The sequence below is a fragment of the Anolis carolinensis genome, unplaced genomic scaffold (genome assembly GCF_035594765.1).
Source record: "Anolis carolinensis isolate JA03-04 unplaced genomic scaffold, rAnoCar3.1.pri scaffold_8, whole genome shotgun sequence".
In the NCBI taxonomy this organism is placed as follows: Eukaryota; Metazoa; Chordata; class Lepidosauria; order Squamata; family Dactyloidae; genus Anolis; species Anolis carolinensis.
The window spans coordinates 16368703-16396177 of NW_026943819.1; the positions used below are offsets into that span (position 1 = coordinate 16368703).

At 42.3% G+C, this 27475-nt stretch overlaps 1 protein-coding gene across 3 annotated transcripts in view; it reads right to left on the reverse strand.

Moving 5' to 3' along the window:
• robo3 (roundabout guidance receptor 3) overlaps nucleotides 1-27475 on the reverse strand; it is a 232753-nt gene that overhangs the window by 56245 nt on the left and 149033 nt on the right. For all 3 annotated transcript variants that reach the window (XM_062961269.1, XM_062961268.1, XM_008119088.3), the window contains exon 3: nucleotides 334-491. In XM_062961269.1, the coding sequence (XP_062817339.1) occupies nucleotides 334-491 (158 nt within the window). The remainder of the gene's footprint in view (nucleotides 1-333; nucleotides 492-27475) is intronic.

Consider the following 27475-nt stretch of genomic DNA (forward strand, 5'->3'; position numbering starts at 1 on the left):
CCACAGATATATATATAAACCTTCCTTGCTTAGTTTCTCCATACCTCACAACCTCTGAGGATGCCTGCCATAGATGTGGGTGAAACGTCAGGAGAGAATATTTCTGGAACATGGCCATACAGCCCGGAAAACATACCAAAACCCAGATTATCTGATTTGAACTGGATTCGATGAGTCTACACTGCCATATAATCCAGTTCAAAGAAGATAATATGGATTTTACATGGCAGTGTAGATGGGGCCTTTGTGAGAGGCTAATTGAATTTGTGATATGGCCATGAACACAGACATATCAGAGATGGTAAAGAGGCACACAGTTGTCTTTGGCCGTACCGTAATGCGCTCATCCTTATCAGTGATGCGGACGTTGTTCTTTTTCCAGGAAATGGTGGGCTCCGGGTGTCCTCTGGGCGGAATGCACTCCATCACAGCTGGCTCTCCGGCTGCCACAACCACATCACTAGGAGCCTGCCGGAAGTCATCTCTCAAAACTAGAAGAAAAAGAAGGGGTCTGAAGATCTGCTTGAAGGAGTTCACAAATGCTACAGAAAGGCAGAGATGGCAACCACAGAAAAACCTGCAGGCTCCCTTCTGCCCAAGGGATGAAAAGAGTATTAGAAAATATACAACAAATGTTCAGAAAGAAGGTTTCATGGGACCAATGGCTTGTCTAAACTTGCAAAAAAATTGGACTCACCCTAAATGGAAACATTCTTATCCCCACAATGTACCGTGGCTTTCAATGAGTAATAGCATGCTTTAAACTGAATTTTCCCCACTTTGGGCAAAGTTTGGGGAGACTGATTACAAAGACATCCCAACCAAATGTACATTCTGACTGTGGGGCAACATTTCTCAATACTGGATATTTTATGGAAATAACACAAACACCACTCTTGAAATGGTGCAATATTTCTCTGAGACTAACAGTAACAACCAAAGGGGCAGGCAGAAGCAATTTTAAAGTACTAAAATGTTCAAAATTTAAAATGTATTGATTGTATTCTTTGGCTGAGATTATATCACCATCTATATATATAAAAGGGTAATGAAATTTCGGCCTAGGACAAAACAACAAAACTACACATCCCAGAAACACTAAACTTGGCAGCACAACCCCTCATCCATGCCTCTGCGTTCATACAACAAAAAGAAAAGAAAAATAAAGTCCTAATTAGAGGGAGAGGAATAATTGTTTTTATCCAATTGCTGCCAGTTAGAAGGCAAAGCTCCGCCCACTTGGTCTCCTAGCAACCCACTCAGCCCAGGGGACAGGCAGAGTTAGGCCTCACTTAGGCCTCTTCCCCACTGCCTATAAACTACAGATTAGCAGATTTAAACTGGATTATATGGCAGTGTAGACTCAAGGCCCTTCCACACAACTATATAACCCATTTATAATCTTATATTATCTGCTCTGAACTGGATTATCTTGACTCCACACTGCCATATAATCCACTTCAGTGTGCATTTTATACAGTTGTGTAGAAGGGGCCTCATATAATCCAGTTCTAAGCAGATAATATAAGATTATAAATATACAGTAGAGTCTCACTCATCCAACATAAACAGGCCGGCAGAACGTTGGATAAGTGAATATGTTGGGATTCAGGAAAAGCCGATTAGGTAATCATTAGGTAATCATCAAATTAGGTAATCATTATACAAATTAAGCACCAAAACATCATGTTATATAACAAATTTGACACAAAAAGTAGTTCCATGCGCAGTAATGCTATGTAGTAATTACTGTATTTACAAATTTACCAACAAAATATCACAATGAATTTAAATCACTGACTACAAAAACATTGACTACTAAAAGGCAGACTGCGTTGGATAATCCAGAACATTGGATAAGCGAATGCTGGATAAGTGAGATTTTACTCTACAGGGGAAAACCTTTACCCTTTACCTTAATTACCACCAATTCCTCAATACCTTATTTCCCATACCACCATACTTCACCACAGCAACGCGTGGCCGGGCACAGCTAGTCATTAATAAATAAGAAGAAAACCAGAAAACTAAGATCTCTACACCTTTGCCAGTGGCACTCCATACTTAGGTCTGCAAACAAGACAAGATTATATGCCTTATTTCTAACAACTGACCCACTGTCTTCCACAGAAGACACATCATTAGTATTAAATAGTTCATTTCCTCTAGAAAATCTTGCCTCAAATTTAAGGGCAGCAGGAACTAGCAGCTCCCACGCAGGAATCGGCACCCAGTCTTGCCAGAGGCTCCCTCTGCTATCCGGTGTATGCCCCACGGGTGCCAGCCTTGCCATATGGTCTGGAGGGATGCACTGCGACTCCAAGCCATGTGCCTCACCTTTGCCAAGTGAAGCCTGCCAGCTACCAATGCCAGCATTCTCTCCTTGGACACTGTTTTAAAATCCACACAAGCTGTGGTAAAGTTGACAGAGCCCAGACCAACAGCATCCTTCTTCAGTGTAGAGCTGCAACCCAGAACTAGCGAACAGGTGGTGTGTGGGTTTGATAGAAGAGTTCTAGACAGAGCTTGGAAAAGTGTGCACGTGTGGCGAGAGGAAGGCAGAAATGACTTGGAGCACAGCTCCTCATTGTCAAGTTACCTGGGCATTCTGGGATATTACTGCATATACTCAAGTATAAGCCTAGTTTTTCAGCCCTTTTTTTAGGACTAAAAAGTCCCCCTCAGCTTATACTCGGGTGAGGATCCTGGTTGGCTTATATTTGGGTCAGTTTATACTTGAGAATATATGGTACATTTATTATTTTTCTCTATTATTATTGGTATTATTACATTTATTATTTTATTCTATTATTATTACATTTATTATTATACTTGCTACTATTACATTTCTTTTACTCTATTTTTATTATTATTATTAATACATTTATTATTTCAATCTGATCTTATTATTATTACATTTATTATTCTACTCTATTATTGTTGCTACTATTACATTTCTTTTACTCTATTTTTATTATTATTATTAATACATTTATTATTTCAATCTGATCTTATTATTATTACATTTATTATTCTACTCTATTTATTATTATATGTATTATTTTCCTGTATTTATTATTATTATTACATGTATTATTTTACTCTATTATTATTAAAAGGATACATAAGCACATTTACATTGAAGAAGATGAGAATAATGATTTAATCAGTTAGAAAGTCTTATCTTATATTAGAGCTTGATGTAAATATTCAGAAACATTTAACCTAATGATGCCTCAATTAATGTAATTTTTGGTATCTATTTTTATTTCTGAAATTTTCCACCCTCGGCTTATACTTGAGTCAATGATTTCCCAGTTTATTTGTGGTAAAATTAGATGCCCCGGCTTATATTCGTTCGGCTTATATTCGAGTAAATACGGTAAATCTAAAAAATGTCACCTTTCAAAGTTTTGGATCTAAACCACATGAGTAGATATGGAAAAGGGGCATATCCTTAAATGCAGGGGATCCCAGATGAGTACTTGGTCAGAGAACTGCATGGAATGAAATCCTGAAGAAACAATACTAACCAGCATCGACAGTAATGAATTAAATTGACCAAAGATCTAACTTGACAACAATAGGTACGGTAAAGGTAAAAGTTTTCCCCTGACATTCAGTCTAGTCATGTCATGCTGGGGGTTGGCGCTCATCTCCATTTCTAAGCCGAAGAGCTGGCGTTGTCCATAGACACCTCCAAGGTCACGTGGCCAGCAAGACTGCATGGAGCACTGTTACTTTCCTGCTGGAGCAGTACCCATTGATCTACTCACATTTACATGTTTTCAAACTGCTAGGTTGGAAGGAGCTGGGGCTAACAGCGGGAGCTCAGCCCACTCCCTTAGTTCGAACTGCCGACCTTTTGGTCAGCAAGTTCAGCAGCTCAGTGGTTTAATCCGCTGCACCACCGGGGGCTCCAACAATAGAGACCGAAAGAATTCCAGTTTTGTAAATTGGCTAACGTTGGAGGGCAAGTAATAGGATTTAGCTTTTAAAATAACAACAACAACAACAATAGCAACATCAGCAGCAGCAGCGACAGCAGCAGGAGCAGCAACTAGCACAACTTAAGAGTGCCAGGTTCCTATAGAAATCATCCCCAAACCTGTGGCTGAGGAAGACAGACACTTGCAGACATAACCCTTCAAGGGCCTGCTGCCTTCCTGCTGGGTCTGGCCCTTCCCTGCAGGAATCCCTCTGAATTATTAAGGACCCCCTAACTCACCCCTCTTAGGCGGCCTCCTGTATTTACTGCTTCACAAGTAATTATCCTTCCTCTAAGTTGCTCCCTCATCAGCCACTGTGCACCAAAATAATTCAGCATTTTATTACCATTACAGAGAAATGTCAGCCCTTTATGGTACAACTGCCTGTCAGGGGTATTTACTGCATCGAGGAAACTTCCCTGGCTTGTAAATACACACCTAAGCAGTTGCTGCCGGCCAAAACAGCATCAGCAACAACAACAATTCATTTAGCTAGACTTTACGATCCCAGTGAGTTTGTCTCATTCGCTGGACACCTGACATGGCAAGCAGAGCTGAAGCACCAGAGGAAGTGGTCTCTTTGAAAGCAGAGAAGTGGGGGAAACTGGGGTGGGACTTTTTCTGCCAGACTATTTTGAAACAAAGGCTGTAGTTGCACAGAGAAGCTTTTCTCGGTGTTTGACAGCAGAGATGTTAAAACTCCACTTATCTGTCCAGGTTTCAAAGACATTTGAGCAGGAGTTTCCTATGGATTTTGAAGCAGCCTTCCCAAATTTGCTCCATTATCCTGATGACAACAGTAGTCCTACGCTCCATGACGGCCAGCTCTGCCACAAGGAATAAGGAGGCAATCTCCTGAACCAACAGAGATGGGGAAATAGAAAGGAAACGTGCATCACCGTGTTTTGCTCCTTAATCGCCCAGTCATCCTCCAAGGAAGGACAGGAGCTACAACACTGCAGGTTCTGCTCCTATTATACCATGAGTAGGGGAGCTGGGTTCGGAAAAGGCAGAGGAACGAGAGACCAAATTGCCAATATCCGCTGGATAATGGAGGAAGCCAGAAAAACATCTACTTCTGCTTTATTGACTATTCGACTGTATGGATCATAATAAACTATGGCATGTTCTTGGTGGTCTGGGGAGAACAAGTCGCCTTGTCTGTCTCCTGAGGAATCTGTATAAAGACCAAGTAGCCACAGTAAGAACAGATCACGGAACAACAGACTGGTTCAAGATTGGGAAAGGAGTGCGGCAAGGATGTAAACTATCGCCCTCCCTATTCAACTTGTACGCAGAACACATCATGCGACATGCGGGACTTGAGGAATCCAAGGCCAGAGTTAAAATTGCTGGAAGAAACATTAACAACTTTAGGTATGCAGATGATACCACTCTGATGGCCGAAAGCGAGGAGGAGCTGAGGAGCCTTATCAACAAGGTGAAAGAAGAAAGTGCAAAAGTTGGGTTGCAGTTAAACATCAAGAAAACCAAGATCATGGCAACTACACCTATTGATAACTGGCAAATAGAGGGAGAAAGCGTGGAGGCAGTGACAGACTTTATATTTCTAGGCGCGAAGATCACTGCAGATGCAGACTGCAGCCAGGAAATCAGAAGACGTTTCCTTCTTGGGAAGAGAGCAATGGCCAACTTTGACAAAATAGTGAAGAGCAGAGACATCACACTGGCAACGAAGGTCCGCATAGTCAAAGCAATGGTATTCCCCATAGTAACCTATGGATGCGAGAGCTGGACCATAAGGAAGGCTGAGCGAAGGAAGATAGACACTTTTGAACTCTGGTGCTGGAGAAAAATCCTGAGAGTGCCTTGGACCGCAAGAAGATCCACCCAGTCCATCCTCCAGGAAATAATGCCCAGCTGCTCACTGGAGGGAAGGCTGAAGTATTTTGGCCATATCATGAGGAGACAGGAAAGCTTGGAAAAGATCACGATGCTGGGGGAAATGGAAGGAAAAAGGAAGAGAGGCCGACCAAGGGCAAGATGGATGGACGGTATCCTGGGAATTACTGGGTTGACCTTGAAGGAACTGGGGGCGGTGACGGCTGACAGGGAGCTCTGGCGTGGACTGGTCCAGGAGGTCACCAAGAGTTGGAGATGACTAAACAACTGAGCAGCAGAGCAGCAGCAGCAGGGGAGCTCTGGAGCCCATTTGTTCAAATGTAGAGGTAGCAGAAGACCATCCAATTGAAAGGTCTGGAATTGGAAAGAATGTAGCGGAAAAAACATATGGTCCCTTCCAACTTGAAGATTCTATGATTCCTTGCCAACTCAACTTGTTCAATCTCTCATGTCCAGTTCTCCTCTTCCTCTTGATAATCCTGACATGTCTTTCAATTTTGTTTTTCCATACTTGTCTGGAATCTCATATTGCAAAATGGCCAAATGCCACAAATGATGGCAACTGTAGTCCAACAATAGGAGGGCCACCAGTTCCCCATGCTATCATGAACATATTTTTATTTCATCTTATTTTAGAAGTTAAACAAGACTACCAAGGATGCCAGAAAGAGTTGAGAAAGAATTGTGCCTGAAATTCTGGAGAGCCTTTGCCAGCCAGCGTCAATAATACTGAACTAGATGGGTCAATGACTTATAAGGTGGCTTTCTGTGCTCCTAGGTTTCCCATCCTGAATCCTGCACAAGATGTCTCCAAGTGACCTTTGCTTCATTCCGAGTTTATTACCTCAAGAGAGAGAAGCACAGGCGCCAGAATCTTGATAGCTTTCTGAGTTTACCTCACTCTTCAAACACTTCAGCCAAAAAAAAAAAGTGAGAGTGTGTCAATGCTTACTAGGCATTAACAGTATGTCAATAAGCCATTTAACTTCAAGCCGAGTAATACACCATAAATATTCATACCTAAGAGTAATATACTGAAATAATCTTGCTGGTAATGAGCAATAAAATGCAGATATATTGGTTATTAAATATTTATGTCCACAGCCTGAGAGTGTTCCCGAGATGGCTGCCTTTGGGGAGAACTGGGTGCAGCAATGCAGAAAAACAGAAAGTAGATTTCTTTTGCTGTTGGTTAGCCAACAAAACATGGGTTTACTTTTGTATTGAGACTTCTGGCAACAACTCTGGTGTGAAGGGCCCAATCTAGTGAAGTTTGAGAGATCCCCTGACTTCCATCACTAGGATCATCTTTAGAAACATGAAGAACATGAAACTGAGATTGTCATGGATGATGGTTACTGTAGTCTAACAATAGGAGGGCCACCAGTTCCCTATGCTATCATGATCATACCTTATTTTACCTTATTCAAGAAGTTAAACAAGACAAAACGTACACTGCCTAGCACGTTTCCACATTGGATCGAGACTAGGGTTCCTGAAACCATAATCACCGAAGAATTTTCAAAGAGGATGAAGGCCTCTAGGAGAGGAACACCAGATCTAATTCAATGTTATTTAGCTTAAAAAGATGGCACTGCAGCAACTAAAGAGTGTAGTTTTCCTAGCTCTAAAAGGGGAGCTATGCCTCCAGTCTCCAGCTCACATTCAGGGTGTGTGTGTCTCATTTTAGAAGAGAATTGCACTCCTGGAAGCCATGGGAAGAGCAATTACCATGTAAAACAGCGTGCATTCTCCCCAAGCACTCTATTTGAAAGCGAGAATGTATTTAAAAGAAACTAGAAGCATTTTTCTAAAACAGAGACTCTACTGCACTTCCACATTTCAATAAGTACAGTATTGTTGTCAATCTCAGAGATTTTGCCTGTACTTTTCATAGTGTTATGAAAGTTCCTGTACTTTTTATAGTGTTACTAGCTGTGCCCGGCCATGTACTTTTCATAGTGTTATGAAAGTTCCTGTACTTTTTATAGTGTTACTAGCTGTGCCCGGCCATGCGTTGCTGTGGCGTAGTATGGTGCTATGGTAAATAAAGTATTGAGGAATTGGTGGTAGTTAAGGTAAAGGGTAAAGGGTTTACCTTACATTAAGTCCATTATAAATGGGTCATATAGCTGTGTGGAAGGGCCTTGAGTCTGCACTGCCATATAATCCAGTTAAAATCTGGTAATCTGTAGTTTATAGGCAGTGTGGAAGAGGCCTAAGTGAGGCCTAACTCTGCCTGTCCCCTGGGCTGAGTGGGTTGCTAGGAGACCAAGTGGGCGGAGCTTAGCCTTCTAACTGGCAGCAATTGGATAAAAACAATTATTCCTCTCCCTCTAATTAGGACTTTATTTTTCTTTTCTTTTTGTTGTATGAACATAGAGGCATGGATGAGGGGTTGTGCTGCCAAGTTTAGTGTTTCTGGGATGTGTCGTTTTGTTGTTTTGTCCTAGGCCGAAATTTCATTACCCTTTTATATATATAGATGCTGAGTAGTGAAATGGTCATAATACTGAATTCTGGACTCAATATTAATTTCTCCACTTGAATGTTACAGATTTAGACTCCACACGTCGAGAGTTCGGGGATACAAATAATCTCTTCAAAATCCAACATTTTCCACCCCTTCGCTAGGTTGCTTTGCCAGCCTTCTCTTTCTGGAAACGTATACGGCTGGAGCCAAATTTGCTCATTTCTAGCCTGCACCAGTCATTCATAAAAACAATTGATGTTTAGGTGACAGGCAGTTGAAAAACCCTTTCCTCAGAACAGACTGCTGATCTGAAACACAGGTTATTTATCACATGCTGCCTATTTTGGTCTTACATTTTTACCACTCCTCTTCTCCCTACATACTGGGACATTTAGAAAGAAAGTATTTATAGGAACACATTAAGTCTACAGTGTTTCTTCAGCAAAGCCAGCTTAGTGAGGAAGTGCTGTCCAGAATTTGCAATGGTTGGGGAATGAGATATATGAGGTTTACTTATTTTTCTGTAGGGCCCCTCTAAACCAATCTTACCCAATTTACTGCCTTCCAGACTTGGGTTACAAGACCAATCATCCCCACCAAGCAAAGCTCCTTGGTAGGTTGAGGTTTTGTGAGCAAATTCCTTACATAGTTGAAGAACACCAGATTGAGGAAGGCTCCTCTAGATCAGTGGTTCTCAACCTGTGGGTCCCTATATGTTTTGGCCTACAACTCCCAGAAATCCCAGCCAGTTTACCAGCTGTTAGGATTTCTGGGAGTTGAAGGCCAAAACATCTGGGGACCCACAGGTTGAGAACCACTGCTATAGATGAAAGGGAATCCTCCCTCCACCCCAACTGCTAGTATTGTGGAGTTGGAGAGAAAGAAGAAGAGGTAGACACAGCTCCACTACAGCCAAAAAACCCTATACTCATCCCATGATCTCTAGAGACCAAAAGCTGAATCCTTGCTCAGTCATGGAAACCCAACAGATTTTTTTTTCGTGTCAGGAGCAACCTGAGTTGAGAGAATTGGCCATCTGCAAGGACGTTGCCCAGGGGACGCCTGGATGTTTTTGATGTTTTACCATCCTTGTGGGAGGCTTCTCTCATGTCTCCGCACGGAGCTGGAGCTGATAGAGGGAGCTCATCCGCGCTCTCCCCGGGTGGGATTTGAACCTGGCAGCCTTCAGGTCAGCAACACAACCTTCAAGTTACGAGGCTTTTATCCCCTAGGCCACCGGAGGCTCCAACATATGACCCTTGGAGAAAAGCAACGCCAAACCCTCTCTGAACAAAACCTTGCCAAGAAAACTCCTTGTTAGGACTGCCTTCAGGTCACTGTAAATTGGAACTGAAGACAAATAAATCAAGGACAATCCGAGAAAATGATTTCACAAACAATAAATGATCTTGGGTTGCTGTGAGTTTTCTGGGCTGTGTGGCCATGTTCCCCCACATCTTTGGCAGGCATCCTCAGAGGTTGTGATGTCTGTTGAAAACTAGGCAAGTGGGGTTTATATATCTGTGAAAAGTCCAGGTTGGGGGACTGTGACTTTTCACAGATATATAAACCCAACTTGCCTAGTTTCTAACAGACCTCACAACCTCTGACGATGCCTGCCACACATGTGGATGAAACAGCAGGAGAGAAAGCTTCTGGAACATGGCCATACAGCCTGGAAAACTCATAGCAACCCAGTGATTCCAGCCATGAAAGCTTTCAACAACACAATAAATGATTTTTCTTAGCAGATATGCTCTTTTAAAAAAGAAGAAGAGTGAATAGTATACTTGGTACCAACGTATTATTGGTTCCATAATTAGCTCTCTGACAGAGATTTTACTAAATATAGTAGACACTCAACACTATTCTCTAGCTGTCCAAATATAATTAATAAGTATAGGTGCAATTAGATGGTAGTAACCCTAATAATCTAGATCAATGGCTGGCAAATCCTTAATGAAGTGTTAAATTGGGTCTGTCGCCCTACAGCAAAAGTCCCCGAAAGGCTGTTCGGGTGATGGATTCTCTCCTGCCCCAGATTGGGATATGATTCTTCAAATAGATGGATGAGGCTGGGGCATAGACAGCCACAAGGCAGGGGGTGGAGTGGCCCATTTGGGGTGACAGGAAATGCCTCTTCACAACAATGTACAAAGAAAGCAAAGAGTGTTAGGGCAAGAGGCCCCTGCTGCCCAGAATTAGATGCAATTTGAGGCTGAAAATCTTTACATTTTGGGACTAGCAACATATGCCATGATAGGAGAAAGGAAGGGATTATTATCAACAGGCACATATAATGCTTTGCATACAATTGAGCTGCACTTTGTATGTTGAAGATTTGTTGGCTTACTCCTGAATACTCAGATGTAGAATCAAGCCAAGCCAGAAACAAAACTTCTCGATCCCACGTACAGGGATATACAGCTGAACACACATAGGTTGCTTTTTCTAAAGGCCTGTTAAAAGTTTGCTTGTTGGGTATTCTATCACTTCTCCAAACTCTACAGGTATATTATATTAATAGCCTCCCAGTATTATTAGCAGCTTGAATTGAAAGCTAAAAGTACTCATGGTTTATTGAAATCAGATCCACTGCATATTTTAAAGGCCAAACTTCGGAAAAAACATAAGCCATTCAGACTACTAAAATATATGATGTAGATACCTTTCCAACATTACCTTTGTTTGTTGTCATTAGCAAAGAAAACATAATCCTAACAACACCATTTACAAACCTATTCTCTTCCCTTTCCTTGACTTGAAACCATCCCAATATATGTGTGTGCGCATTCAGTAAGATAATTAAAACTTTTCTGTGTGGCATTCAAATGGTGCATTAACATGCCTAAAAGCTGCATTTCTAAATTATTTTAATATTAGTGAAATAAAATTACCTTAAACACACCCGAATGCATTAAGTCAAAGAGTTGAATCCAGAGGCAGTAATTAAGGCAAACGCTTTTGTGCCAGCATTAATTCTGGAAGCTCTGACAGTCAGGAAGAAAGGAGTGATTGCTAGCATTCAAATCCATTGTGAAGGTGGGGAAATAACAATAAAATCACGTGACTATCTTTTGCTCACTGTAGTCAATAGCACAGTTCCAGTTTCCTTGCAATTTTAGTCACTGATACACAAGACTTGCAGTTTCAACAGCTGGAAGGGCAAGTCAGTGCCTGCAGTGACCAAATATTAATTTCAAGTTTAAAAGTATACATCAGTTAATTTAACATACACACATATCCCATGTACAATTTGCAATAAAAACATCTGTGGTTTTTTTCTGATAATTTTTCAGCCCTGCCACATGTACAATGGAGGACCTTCCCACAGCGACACCAGAGGCACTCCAAGTAGCCAGCTTCTTGTCAAAGAAAATTTAGTATAATGCCAAGTTTTTGACTTTGTTTGTGATTTTTCTATACAGTATAACTGTATTCTCAGTTGGCTTCTGACACAATAAATAAATAAGCAATCCACAATCTGAACATGAGCCAATAGTGTGATGTAGCAGCAAAAGGAAAAACAAAACAAAAATAGGATTCTAGGCTAGTTCAACAGGAAGCAATAGGAATATATCAAGGGAAACAATACTGTTACTCTATTCTGCTTCGTCAGATCTGGAATACTGTGTTCTGGGCACCACAATTCAAGAGGGATATTGACAAGTGAAATATATCTGAAGAAGCAAGACCAAAATGATCAAAGGAGTAGCTAACAGAGTCTGCCCTGTTCAGCTTGGAGAAGAGAAAGCTGAGCAGGGACACAATTGCAAAATTTAACTATTTTAAACGATATCACATTGAGGAGGAGGCAAGCTTGTTTCTGCTGCTCTGGAGACTAGGATAGAGAGCAATGGATTCAAACTGCAGGAAAAGATGTTCCACCTAAAAATTAGGAAGGACATCCTGACATGGCTTTGTCTCTGGGTTTTTTAAAAGGCGCCATGGCCATATGTTGGGGTCCTTTGAGTGTGTGTTCCTGCATGGCAGAATGGGGTTGGTCTGGATGGCCTTTGGGGTCTCTTCCAGCTCTTTGATTCTAAGGCATCACTAGGAGCCCCTGGTGGTGCAGTGGATTAAACCCTTGTGTTGGCAGGACTGATGACTTGAGGTTGGGTTGCTGACCTGAAGGTTGCCAGTTCGAATCCAACCCGGGGAGAGCGTGGATGAGCTCCCTCTATCAGCTCTAGCTCCCCAATGCGGGGACATGAGAGAAGCCTCCCACAAGGATGGTAAAAATATTTATTTATTTACAGTATTTATATTCCGCCCTTCTCACCCCGAAGGGGACTCAGGGCGGATTACAATGAACACATATATGGCAAACATTCAATGCCAACAGACAAACAACATATATAGACAGACACAGAGGCGTTTAACATTTTTTTCCAGCTTCATGATTCCGGCCACAGGGGGAGCTGTTGCTTCACTGTCCAGTAGTGGCTGTACTTCCTCATTCCATTCCTCGTGTTTATGCTGGCAGTTTTATGATGTTTAAATTAGTTAAATTAGCCTCCTGCATAAAGCGTACCTAAATTTCCCTAATTGACAGATGCAACCTCTTTTGGGGCTGCATAGGTCAACAGCAAGCCGGGCTATTTAATGGTCGGGGGCTTAACCCGACCCGGGCTTCGAACTCATGACCTCTCGGTCAGTAGTGATTTATTGCAGCTGGTTACTAGCCAGCTGCGCCACAGCCCGGCCCAAATATCAAAACATCTGGGCAACGTCCTTGCCGATGGCCAATTTTCTCACACCAGAAGCGACTTGCAGTTTCTCAAGTTGCTCCTGACACACACACACAAACTAGTCACAATGCATCCTAAAGTTCTCAGCCTTCCTTATTTATATCTTCCAATCCCCCTGGGATTTCTGAAGCACAAACAGGCTCCCCCAAAGCAACAGCATATGATGAAGAGCTGGGATACCCATTTGCCATACATCACCCGTGTCCCATCTCCTTCCTGAACGTGTGCCTGTCTTTTAGCTGTCACATTGATTGCTGGCATTTAGACTGCAAAACCTCCTTTAGGGCAAGGCTGCCGTTATAGTCCTCAGCAAAGCAATATGGAGATATATAAATAACATTATCACACCCATTATTTGACAAAACTGTGCTTAGAAGGAAGTATTAAAAGATAACGAGAGTGAATTATCCAAATCACTTCTGTATTTATAACATAGTCAATTAAGCCATATAAACAGCTCTGTTCTTCAACTCCTGCTGAAATTTGGACTCAGTAGCATTCTGGTATTATTGAAAGTCACTGCAAAGGCTATAATCTGATCTTTGCTAAGATTTGGCACATTTATGAACATTAAGCTTGACATTCTAAATATGGAAATATTTAAAAATATTTGGAAAATGGTTTCAAAAACCATGATTTTCAGGTGTTGGGAAATCCTAACAAGGATTAAATCAAATGGACTTTAATTAAATTTAATTAACCAAACAATGAGGCTACCACAGCCTATCAAATAGGTATCAGATAGCTAGTGTGCCAATAAAATGGTGTTACATAGTCAACCATCCAAAATAGTGCTGCTTATCATAATGGGCTTTGCAGCACAATTTTTGGCAGTTATATCTTGTAAAAATGCAATTCTTTCTACCTGGCCTCTAAATGGGAATACGTCTCCATCTCTAATACACATTCACTGTGAATTATTACTGCAGTGGAGGGCAGGGAAGATTGTAGAGAGGTCACATTTTGTTTGAAGCATCCCCCTCCCCACCTATTCTGTAAATCCGCTCCTTGCCATTTCAGCTCAATTAGATCTACAACGGCTGTAGAAAGGGAGCAGTCCACATTAAAGATGTCCTTGCACAGCAGTTATTCCCAGCTGCTCCTGCAAAGTAAACAGCAGCACCCACTCCAACATTGATCAGTTTAATTGGGAGATTAATCAACTAAAAGTTCTATGAAGCTGAGTCTCCTCTGATGAAACCTTTTCTCAGAATATGTTGAACAATTAAATTGAATAAATTTCCCTTTGGCACCCATGTGAGGTTCATCTGTTGTTATTGTTGTTTTTCAGGCAGCTGAAGTATCAGAGGGGACAGCCTGAAGTCAAAGAACACAGTGTAAAGTGGGAATTAAACATAGTGTTTAATACTACTAAAAAAATTGAGTTGAATCCAAAGTCATAGCAAAAGCAACAGAGCAAATCCATTCTGACTAATCTACAATCCTTTGTCTGGACTCAAAACTTAGCATTTGTGTCATTTTCAAGTTTTTGAAGTACAATACTTTACATGCATGGTCTTGTAATCTACACAACAAGACTTACACCTGTAACAAAGGTGTCAGCCTGGGCCCCCACTTTGCTAGCCTTTAAGAAAGACTTAAAAACATGGCTCTTCCGGTGTGCCTTTGGAGAGTAACTGTCATATCTTTCTTCGGTTATTCCCCTGGGATATCTATCCTCTAGACTGTTCCACTATTTTATGTCCCTGCTCCCCGTGGTTTTATTCATATGTCTTTCTCACCGAGTTTTAACTTAGTGTTCATGTGGCCTGCCCTGGTTTTTATTGCTTTTTCTGAATTTTGGGTTGTAATGTATGTTATTATTTATTGTATTGTTAAATTGTGTTATGATATGTTGTTTTATATTCTGTTATATTGTATGGTTTTGGGCATGGCCCCACGTAAGCCGCCCCGAGTCCCCGTTGGGGAGATGGTAGCGGGGTATAAATAAAGTTTTTTATTATGATTATTATTGGGAGACTCTGATGATACTGATAGGTAACTCCATGAATTCATGGTACAAGTGAGATTTACGTGACCACAAAAACTAAACTTCACAGCCTAGTGGGTTTTTTAAATTGTGTCAGAAACGACTTGAGAACATACTGCAAGTCACTTCTGGAGTGAGAGAATTGACCGTCTACAGAGACGTTGCCCAGGGGATGCCCAGATGTGTTACCATCCTGCTGGGAGGCTTTGCTCATGTCCCCTAAAGCTAGAGCTGACATATGGGAGCTCACCCATCTAGCGGGTTCGAACCAGCAACCTTCAGGTCAGCAACCCAACCTTTGGATCAGCAGTCCAGCCGGCACAAGGGTTTGACCCATTGCGCCACCGGGGCTCCAAGCCTGGTGGTCCCTTGACCCAAAGTATTTCTGAGACATTGGAAGTCTGAGAGATGGTATCATAGCTGCCAAACAGGTTGTCAGTTTAAATACATGCATACAAAAACTGAAGAGGGTATACTTCTCAGTCTAAGTTCCTTGAAGGAAAGATGAGAGGCTAATATTGTCCCTGTAGCCCCAGATCTGCAGATGTTATGTTCCTGGCTCTCTGTGGATTCCCAAAACCATACATAACCATGACCCCTATATTTTGACTATATTTGGTCCAGGATCATACCATAGAATCATACTGGAGGACTTAGAGAAGCCCACAAATACCATTACTTGGAGAGTGGGTAGGTAAAACCTTAGATATTGAATCTACGGATAAGGAGAGCATACTGTACTTAATGTCGGGAAATACCATAATAATTTGGGAGGTCTGTAAATTTTGCCTTTTTTTCCAGATGTACATCCATGTTTCCTCCAGCTGCAGACTTTGAGGACTAGAAGCTTAATGCCTTGATTTTTTTTCTTGATATGAGCTGGGACAGGGGTCTCCTGATTGTGTTTTGTTCATGGGTTTGATTTACCATGATTAGGGCTAAATGCTAGACAAAGCTGCCATTCACCCTTAATTACAGGGTATACGGAAGGCGGTTCCTCCATCATTTGTAATGGGTCAATTATACAGAGCACTAATCAAGTTGCCTAAAAAGGTCTCGGGATGATTAGCATGAGCTGACTAATTGGCTCTTTGGAATGGAAGCTGTCCTCTCTATGGGGTCCAAGAGGCAGACCATGGAGTCTGCACTGTCTTAGGTTGGTACAACTGGTTGAAACTCTATCTGAAGTCCACCTGACCAAGAGGAACTTACACATAAGAAGCAAGATACAACTGAGTCATTGGGTATTGTATTAGCAGATGCTGAGAAATGCCTTCTCATGCACATAGGCATCTTTGTGTAGTGAACCATTTGATGTCTCAGAGGGGAGAAAAGAGAACTAGGGTTGGATTTTCCGGGAACTAGGTCCTAGGTGATCCAGTTTGATACTGCTGCCAAACTAAAATAGGATCTTGGCTCTGATCATAGAATCATAGAATAGTAGAGTTGGAAGAGAGCTCATGGGCCATCCAGTCCAACCCCCTGCCAAGAAGCAGGAAATCGCATTCAAAGCACCCCCGACAGATGGCCATCCAGACTCTGCTTAAAAGCCTCCAAGGAAGGAGCCTCCACCACAGTCCGGGGCAGAGAGTTCCACTGCTGAACAGCCCTTACAGTGAGGAAGTTCTTCCTGATGTTGGTTCTCGCAGAAGCAGAGGCAGCAGGAGGACATTTTTGCTCCCTGGCTTCAGGTAGGATTTGGCTAAGATTTGGCTAAGATTTTAAACTGAGTGTGGGCTTGGCTCCTGTGGTCAAAGTCTAACTGTTGTGTGACTGTTGTGTTGAAAGAGAGCCAGGTACTTAAGTTGATTGACAGCAGGCATTGTCCCCTGTTAATTGAGTTTCTGGGAAAGCTTTATTTGCCAGTGTGAGTTTCTGCCAGAGCCTGATCCCAGAAGGGCAGTTGGTTCTCGCAGAAGCAGAGGCAGCAGGAGGACATTTTTGCTCCCTGGCTTCAGGTAGGATTTGGCTAAGATTTGGCTAAGATTTTAAACTTTTTAAACTTAGTTTAAGATTTTAAACTAAGATTTTAAAAGGCACCTTTACTAACTATCCTTTGCAGTACATACAGGAAACAAAGCAACATAAACAAATACACAAAGAGGTGGTTTGTTGCAGTTTGCACATAAAGTGCGTGCATATTACTTAACTGTACAAAGATCCCACTTGGCCACCACGCTCACCAAGAGATGCAACAAAAGCAAAACATTCCCATCACATGCACCAGCTGTGGCATGTTCCGCTTTTTCACACAAAAACTAGACAACTACATCTGCTCCAAATGCAAACAGATGACTCTGATGGAGCAGAGGATCCAACAGCTCGAGCACCGTATTAAGACCCTTAAGGACATTCAGGCACTCGAGCTCTTCTTGGACACTGCACAACACGCTGCTGTAGATCAGCAGCCTGCATCACACCAACACCACCAAGACCATGATCAGGAACCTTATGGGGAGATCAACTCAAAGGTAGACAACCCTCAGGCTTGGAAGGAGGTCACCCATAGAAGGAGACGCAGGACCAGGCAGCCTCCGCAGAACTCCTCTGCTCAGCTGCATTTACACAACAGATTTGAAATTCTTACATCATTAACACACAATCAGGAAACACATCTTGTGGAGGACCACAGTTTCTTAGATACCACTCAGTGGACCACCCTGGATCAATGCGCAGGGGATAGCCCTGACGGGGACAGTGCATCACCACAGTCACACTTATGTAATCATGCAAATGCTCCATCCCCAATCATAGACCAGGAGCAACAGGAACATCCTTGGGAGAGTAATGGGCTCTCGGATGTATCTCAATGGATTGTCATTGATGAATGCACTGGGGATGTTGAGGAGGAGGACAACACTTTACACCTACATGATTCACTTCAACAGGAACACTCTTCAGGGGACATACACACTGTCTTGCACAAAAGGGACCCTGTCAATCCTCAAAGGAAACAGGTCTTGGTAGTAGGTGACTCCCTCCTTAGAGGAACGGAAGCCATCATTTCCAGACCGGATGGGATGGCTCGAGAAACATGCTGCCTCCCGGGGGCAAAAATACACCATATCACTCAGAGGCTCAGCAGGCTCCTAAAGCCCCATCACCCTCCCCACCTTATGTTGATTCATGTAGGTACCAATGACACCGCTAGGCATACTTTTCAAAAGATCACAAATGATTTTCGAGCTCTGGGAACAAAGCTAAAACTGTATAATGTACATGTGATCTTTTCATCCCTCCTCCCCGTTGTAGGACACGGCTCTACAAGGGCCGGAAAAATAGTACAGGTCAATAACTGGCTCAGAAAATGGTGTCAAGAGGAGCATTTTGGCTTCCTTGACCATGGTCTACTCTTCCAAGAGGATGGACTACTGGCAAGCGATGGGGTGCATCTCACACAAGTAGGAAAACATCTTTTTGCACACAGACTCACAAACCTCATCAGGCGCACTTTAAACTAGATCCACTGGGGGAGGGGAACAACAGCCTGGCGAACACTATATTACCCACGACCACAGGGAACCGCCGAAAGGCTAAACGGAGGGCTGCACAAACACAGCAAGGACCAAGTACAGAGAGCACAATAATCCCAAATAAACAGTTCGAGGGGAGGTCACAGGGGCTTACATGTCTTTACACTAATGCTCAGAGCATGGGAAATAAGCAAGACGAACTCCAACTCCTAGCACAGCACCACACATACGATGTCATAGGCATCACTGAAACCTGGTGGGATGACTCCCATCACTGGAATTTAACCATTGAGGGCTATAACCTCTTTCACAGAAATAGAACAAAGGGGAGAGGAGGGGGAGTAGCTTTATATGTCAAAAACAGTTACGTTGCAGAAGAAATGCAAGACTGTAATCCGGGAAACCAGCTTGAAAGCATCTGGATAAGAATCAAGGGAACCGGGACTCAAAAAGATCTTGTCGTGGGTGTCTACTACAGACCTCCGAGTCAGGATGAAGGACTTGATGAAGCCTTCTGTCAACAGCTGACCAAACAGGCACAAAGAAGAGATATAGTAGTCATGGGCGATTTCAATTATCCCGATATCTGCTGGAAACAAACTCAGCCAAGAGTACAAAGTCCAACAAATTCCTCACTTGCCTTGCAGATAATTTTATGGTCCAGAAGGTAGAAGAGGCAACAAGGGGATCAGCAACTCTTGATCTAATCTTAACAAATGTGGAAGACCTGATCAATACAGTTGAAGTGGTTGGATCCTTAGGGGCAAGTGACCATGTGCTCCTGCAGTTTGCAATACAAAGGAATGCTGAAACTAAGACAAGTCAAACACGCATTCTGGACTTTAAGAGAGCTGACTTCCAAAAAATGAAGGAATTACTGAGCGGCATTCCATGGACGCCAATATTAAAAAACAAGGGAGTTAAGGATGGATGGGAGTTTTTCAAAAGTGAAATACTCAAGGCGCAAATGCAAACAGTGCCAACAAAGAAGAAAAATAAGACAAGTGCAAAGAAGCCAGAATGGATGTCCAAAGAACTTCTAACTGAGCTAAAGCTCAAAAGTGACATGCACAAGAAGTGGAAAAGGGGAGAAATCACCAAAGAAGAATTCAAACGTATAGCCAACACCTGTAGGGAAAAGGTTCGCAAGGCTAAAGCGCAAAATGAGCTCAGGCTTGCCAGGGACATAAAAAACAACAAAAAAGGCTTTTTTGCTTACGTTGGTAGAAAAAGGAAGAAAAAGGAGGCGATAGGGCCATTTCAAGGAGAAGATGGGGTGATGGCGACAGGGGACAGGGAAAAGGCAGAACTACTTAATGCCTTCTTTGCCTCGGTCTTCTCAGAAAAAGAAAGCCATCTTCAACCTCAGCAACATGGAATGGACGAAGGATTGGGGGAAATCCAACCCCAAATAGGGAAACAAGTTGTCCAGGAACACTTGGGCTCTCTAAACGAATTCAAGTCCCCAGGGCCAGATCAGCTACACCCAAGAGTACTGAAGGAACTAGCGGAAGTTATTTCAGAACCACTGGCAATTATCTTCGAGAGTTCTTGGAGAACGGGAGAAGTCCCAGCAGATTGGAGGAGGGCGAATGTGGTCCCTATCTTCAAGAAGGGAAAAAAGAACGACCCAAACAATTACCGTCCGGTCAGCCTCACATCAATACCAGGCAAAATTCTGGAAAATATCATTAAGGAAGTGGTCTGCGAACACTTAGAAACAAATGCGGTCATTGCTAATAGTCAACACGGATTTACCAAAAACAAGTCATGCCAGACTAATCTGATCTCTTTTTTCGATAGAGTTACGAGTTGGGTCGATACAGGGAATGCTGTGGATGTAGCGTACCTGGATTTCAGTAAGGCCTTCGACAAAGTCCCCCACGACCTTCTGGCAAACAAACTAGTAAAATGTGGGCTAGACAAAACTACGGTTAGGTGGATCTGTAATTGGCTAAGCGAACGAACCCAAAGGGTGCTCACCAATGCGTCGTCTTCATCATGGAAAGAAGTGACAAGTGGAGTGCCGCAGGGCTCCGTCCTGGGCCCGGTTCTGTTCAACATCTTTATTAACGACTTAGACGAAGGGTTAGAAGGCACGATCATCAAGTTTGCAGACGACACAAAACTGGGAGGGATAGCTAACACTCCAGAAGACAGGAGCAGAATTCAAAACGATCTTGACAGACTAGAGAGATGGGCCAAAACTAACAAAATGAAGTTCAACAGGGACAAATGCAAGATACTTCACTTCGGCAGAAAAAATGGAAATCAAAGATACAGAATGGGGGACGCCTGGCTTGACAGCAGTCTGTGCGAAAAAGACCTTGGAGTCCTCGTGGACAACAAGTTAAACATGAGCCAACAATGTGATGCGGCTGCTAAAAAAGCCAATGGGATTCTGGCCTGCATCAATAGGGGAATAGCGTCTAGATCCAGGGAAGTTATGCTCCCCCTCTATTCTGCTTTGGTCAGACCACACCTGGAATACTGTGTCCAATTTTGGGCACCACAGTTGAAGGGAGATGTTGACAAGCTGGAAAGCGTCCAGAGGAGGGCGACTAAAATGATTAAGGGTCTGGAGAACAAGCCCTATGAGGAGAACAAGCCCTTAAAGAGCTGGGCATGTTTAGCCTGCAGAAGAGAAGGAGACATGATAGCCATGTACAAATATGTGAAGGGAAGTCATAGGGAAGAGGGAGCAAGCTTGTTTTCTGCTGCCCTGCAGACTAGGACACGGAACAATGGCTTCAAAATACAGGAAAGGAGATTCCACTTGAACATCAGGAAGAACTTCCTCACTGTGAGAGCTGTTCGACAGTGGAACTCTCTCCCCGGGGCCGTGGTGGAGGCTCCTTCCTTGGAGGCTTTTAAGCAGAGGCTGGATGGCCATCTGTCGGGGGTGCTTTGAATGCGATTTCCTGCTTCTTAGCAGGGGGTTGGACTAGATGGCCCATGTGGTCTCTTCCAACTCTACTATTCTATGATTCTATGATTCTATGTTCAGGTGGAATCTCCTTTCCTGTAGTTTGAAGCCATTTTTCCGCATCCTAGTCTGCGGGGCAGCAGAAAACAAGCTCGCTCCCTCCTCCCTATGACTTACCCTCACATATTTGTACATGGCTATCATGTCTCCTCTCAGCCTTCTCTTCTGGAGGCTAAACATGCCCAGTTCTTTAAGCCGCTCCTCATAGGGCTTGTTCTCCAGACCTTTGATCATTTTAGTTGCCCTCCTCGGGACGCTTTCCAACTTGTCAACATCTCCCTTCAACTGCGGTGCCCAGAATTGGACACAGTATTACAGGTGTGGTCTGACCAAGGCAGAATAGAGGGGGAGCAGGACTTCCCTGGATCTAGACGCTATTCCCCTATTGATGCAGGCCAGAATCCCATTGGCTTTTTTAGTTGCCGCATCACATTGCTGGCTCATGTTTAACTTGTTGTCCACGAGGACTCCAAGATCTTTTTCACATGTACTGCTGTCTAGCCAGGCATCCCCCATTCTGTATCTTTGCATTCCATTTTTTCTGCCGAAGTGAAGTATCTTGCATTTCTCCCTGTTGAACTTCATTTTGTTTTGGCCCATCTCTCTAGTCTGTCAAGATCGTTTTGAATTCTGCTCCTTTCTTCAGGAGTGTTGGCTCTCCCTCCCAGTTTGGTGTCATCTGCATGTGTATAATGTATTGAGTGCCCCCTTTTTCTTATCAATCAGCAAAGTACAGGGTGTCTATAAAGTCTCTTTACCATTTAAATGGTGTAGAGATCTTACATGGTAAAGATACTTTATGGACACCCTGTAAAATGCTGTCCCAATATAGAATTTATGAGAAATTTCTCATCCGTTTTTCTATTATGTGGTTCTCATTAGCATGTCACACAAACTTTCTGAATAATCAAATACTAATTTTCTTTTCCGTGTTACACTGCTGTCTCAAATGTTCCATGTTAAAAAAAAACCCCTCCTGCATCTATTATCAATCTTTTCCAGAAATAGCGTTCAATTCTATATCATCCTGCTGGCTTGAATCTTTCTTTTCATTTTTTCCTTGAGCACTTCTCCTGAGGCTCATTCTGCTTTGTTTTCCCTTGATCACTCTAGAATGTCTCCGTATCTTTTTGTTTGAACCTGAGGCCTCTTCTACACCGTTGAATAAAATCCCACATTATCTGCTTTGAATTGGAATATATGGCAGTGTGGACTCAGATAACCCAGTTCAAAGCAGATACTGTGGGATTTTCTGCCTTGATATTCTGGGTTATATGGCTGTGTAGAAGAGCCCTGGGAGACCCACCTCCAATTTTTCCCATTGAGAAAATATACTTTGTGATTTCAATTTATCTGTCTCTTCTCTTTATCTGGATTATTGGAGGGATGTTTTCAAGAGTACTGGACTCTTGCTGTCTATTGTCAAATTATTTGTGTAATGCTGTTGTAGAACTTGATCCCATGTATATCTACTTAAAAAGTAAATTATCTTGTCTCTGGGAAAATTATTTATTTGGCAACCCAAGAGTTGCAGCTGAAAATTTTATCCAGTACTGAACTGAAATCTCTTCTCTTCTCTCTCTCTCTCTTTTTCTCTCAGCATCCAAATCGGAGTCTCTATCTTGGATGATCACTGTAGTGTCTTCCAACTTTGTTCTATAATATTTCCAATTTCTGATTTAGTTGTGTCATATCAACTGAAATCTTCTCCAAGGTTTGACTCAGATCTTTAAGTTCAGCTTCAACATTTAACCTCATACTTCCCATCTCTTCCTCATCTACCAGATCTCCTCCAACATATGTGCATTTAGACCCAGTGTCTTGGTTGGCTGATCAACTGATGGTCTTCTCTGTTATTTATCTTGAGCAGGCATTTTCCCCTAAAAAGCATATTAATTCTCTGACAGTTGCCAATAATTCCATTTTCAGAAGGCATATTTGCTCGTGCAAGGATTTGAAATGTCCACATGATGGTACAATGGGTGATATTCATCTTCTTGACCTTCCTTCCCCAACTCGCCACGCGTTGCTGTGGCAAAGTGGTAGTGGTATTGGTTAAAAATTATTGTGGAATTTTTATTTGACGTTATTTGTATTTTTAAATTAATTTTATTGTAACTTATCTTTTTTATTTATTATATTTTATTATTTTGTTGTATTATTTTTAGTTATTTTGTTATTACAATATTTTACTGTATTAATTTTTTAGTGTTTTTTATTATTTTTATTGTATTATTTGTATTTATTTTATTTTTTATTCTTTTATTAACATTGGGCTGAGTGGGTTGCTAGGAGACCAAGTGGGCGGAGCTTAGCCTTCTAACTGGCAGCAATTGGATAAAAACAATGATTCCTCTCCCTCTAATTAGGACTTTATTTTTCTTTCCTTTATTTTCCTATGAACGTAGAGGCATGGATGAGGGGTTGAGCTGCCAAGTTTAGTGTTTCTGGAATGTGTTGTTTTGTTGTTTTGTCCTAGGCTGAAATTTCATTACCCTTTTATATATATAGAAGTTATAGTTCTTTCAGGGTCCATCCCTTGCCATTTTCTCCTTAACAGTCACAAGAAGAATGCCATTAAGCTCTCTCTCTCTCAACTGGGAATTGTTTCCAGGACCCCTTGTAGATGCTCATTAATTATGGTGATATAGAAAAATGGCATCTCTTATATAAAATTACAAAATCAAGCTTTGCTTTTTAGATTTGTTTTGAAAATTTCCAAGCTGTGGATGGTTGACTCTGTGAGAAAATCTTCCAGGGTCTATTTAAGTGAGATTCCTTTGGAGCACCATAAAACTATGTCTGGATAAAGCATGAGAAATACTTTGCAGGAAACAAGCCTGTATTAGGTCCTAAAGGATGGCTATTTAAATGAGTAGGGCTTCAGTCACCCCCTATTCGCAGTGGGTTTGTAAAACAAGAGGGATGGGGAGACATCAAATAGGCATGTTGTATCATCAACATGTTCATCCTTGATGCATGCCAGTGCTCTCAAGGCATGCATGAAAGCTCTTTGGAGCAGAGATGTCAGAGATGTTGGATAGTCACAGTATGTGTCCCTGAGCTGGAGTAAAGTGTACTTAAAATATTGATTAGCACTCTTGGCTTCCCAGACATAAGCCGGGGAACAATGTGAAAGAGCCTGGCTGCTGAGTAATGCGAGTACTTTTGAAGATGGAGAAAATGCTTCTTGGTTCTTATAATCAAGCTCATTCAAAGCCTCTTTGAAGAAAGCGATTGGACAGCTGGCCCTTTAGGAACCAAGCTTCAAAAAATGATGAGTGGGGAGGGAAGCAGTAGATCTCAACACAAAGGATTTATTATAGATCATAGAATAGAATCTTAGAGCTGGAAGAAACCACAAGGATGATCTAGTCCAGCGCTTGCCATCCAAGAATACACAATCACATCACTCTTGGGAGATGAACATTAAACTTGAGGTTAAAGATCTCCAAAGATAGATAGTCTATCATTCCCTAAAGTAATCTATTCCTCTGTTGAACAGTTCTCACCATAAAAAAGTTATTTCTAATGTACAGGTGGAGATTCCCCCCCCCCCTGTGATTTGAATATACAGTAGAGTCTCGCTTATCCAACGTAAACGGGCTGGCAGAATGTTGGATAAGCGAATATGTTGGATAATAAGGAGAGATTAAGGAAAAGCCTATTAAACATCAAATTAGGTTATGATTTTACAAATTAAGCACCAAAACATCATGTTATACAACAAATTTGACAGGAAAAGTAGTTCAATACGCAGTAATGCTATGTAGTAATTACTGAATTTATGAATTTAGCACCAAAATATCACAATATATTGAAAACATTGACTACAAAAATGCGTTGGATAATCCAGAACGTTGGATAAGTGAGTGTTGGATAAGTGAGACTCTACTGTATTGGTTTGTGTTCTAGTCTCTTGGAGCAGAAGAAAACTGGCTTGTTCATCTTCTACATGACATTCAATCAGATATTTGAAGATAGCTATCATATCACCTCTTCACCAAGTTAAACATCCCCAGCACTGCTGTGAGGTTTCTGGGCTGTATGGCCATTTCTAGAACATGGTCATACAACCCGAAAACCGCACAACACTCCAGTGATTCCGGCCATGTGTGGTATTATTGGCATTGAATTTTGTCATTTTTGTAAGCTGCCTTGAGTCCCCTCGAGTGAGAAAGGAGGAGTAGAAATGTTGCAATAAATGTATAAAATAAATACTAGCTGGATTTTTTTGTGTGTTTGTGTGTCAGGAGCAACCAGAGTTGCTTCTGGAGTGAGAGAATTGGCCATCTGTAAGGATGTTGCCCAGGGGACGCCCGGATGTTTTTGATGTTTTACCATCCTTGTGGGAGGCTTCTCTCATGTCCCCGCATGGAGCTGGAGCTGATAGAGGGAGCTCATCCGCACTCTCCCCGGGTGGGATTCGAACCTGGCAGCCTTCAGGTCAGCAACCCAACCTTCAAGTCACGAAGCTTCTATCCCCTTGGCCACCGGAGGCTCCTAATACTAGGTGAGACAATGAGTCCATATAGCTTAATATTTTTCACTTTTGCTACCCAGCTGCTAAATGTGAGTGAACACGGAGCCCCTTTTGTTATCTCTCTTAGGTTCTTTACCTTCAAGTTTGACTTGAAACTATGAATAAACAAGTAACTTCTCCTCTGAAAATGAGAACACCAGGCCAACGTAGTTCTAATTTATCCCTCCATGTTGGAGCTAAGAGCCATTTGGAGGATACAATGATGATCACCATTGCAGTCATATGACTTCATGCACCACGCTTCAATATCTCTATTTTTTCAGCCAACCCTGCCTTATTCTATGGGGTAAATGGAAGTTTGCATCCATAGGAGGAAGGGAATGCATGGCAAGATTCCAGCCGCATTTGCTCTTCTTTCTTTCTGAAGGCATCCCTGCCTTCCTTCAGGATTCTCTTCTCCTCTTTCCTTCTGGCTGCTGCTCTCCTGGCTGATTCTTGATGACCTCCTTCCATCCCCTCCCTCTCCAAGAAGGATATGACCCCAATGCTAATGATTTCCAGTTTCACCTCTGATGTTCCACAAAGTGATCCCTGTGGATGAACATGCCAACAAATGTCTCTCTCCAGCGATCAGTCAGAGCTAGGCTTCAACGCAGCAGGCTCCCTCTGCCTCGCAGACCCATTTAATCACTTTAAACCTGACCGAATGCCAGGTGACTGCCTTAGATGGACACCAGCTTTCAATTATCAGATGCACCACTGAACTGATGGGAGTGAAGGAAAGAACTGGCACACTCTCAGGAGCAAAAGCCACAGAGGTGTGTGTTTGTGGGGCGGATGGAAGTTGGTTAACCCTTTCCTTTTTCATTCTAAACAATGAAAAGCAGGCTTGTGTTATTGAATATCTTGCAAAAAGGTCTAGTGCAGAGCTGGGAAAATGTACTATTTTGAACTAACCCTCTAGAATCCCTCAGCCAGCATGGCCACTATTGGCTAAGGAAGCCTGGGGAAGTTGACTATGGAATAAACTGTCCAAACTCAGTGCCAGAATGGTCAAGTTGGGGAAATAGGAGGTATCTTTTTGATGTCTCCTAGCTTCTTGATTTTCCAAAAATCAATTTGTTCAACCTGGACTCCAAAAAGATGCTTTTTAAAGCACTTCATTCCTGATACTCAACTATATTTTTTAAAAATAATTCATAGTTGGGTTGCTGTGAGTTTTCCGGGATGTATGGTCATATTGTAGAAGCATTCTCTCCTGACGATTCGCCCACATCTATGGTAGGCATCCACAGAGGTTGTGAGATATATTGGAAACTAGGAAAGGGAGGTTTATATATCTGTGGAATGTCCAAGGTGGGAGAAAGAACTCTTGTCTGTTGGAGGCAAGTGTGAATGTTGCATTTAATCACCTTGATTAGCATTGAAGAGTCTTGCGGCTTCAAGGCCTGGCTGATTCCTGCCTGG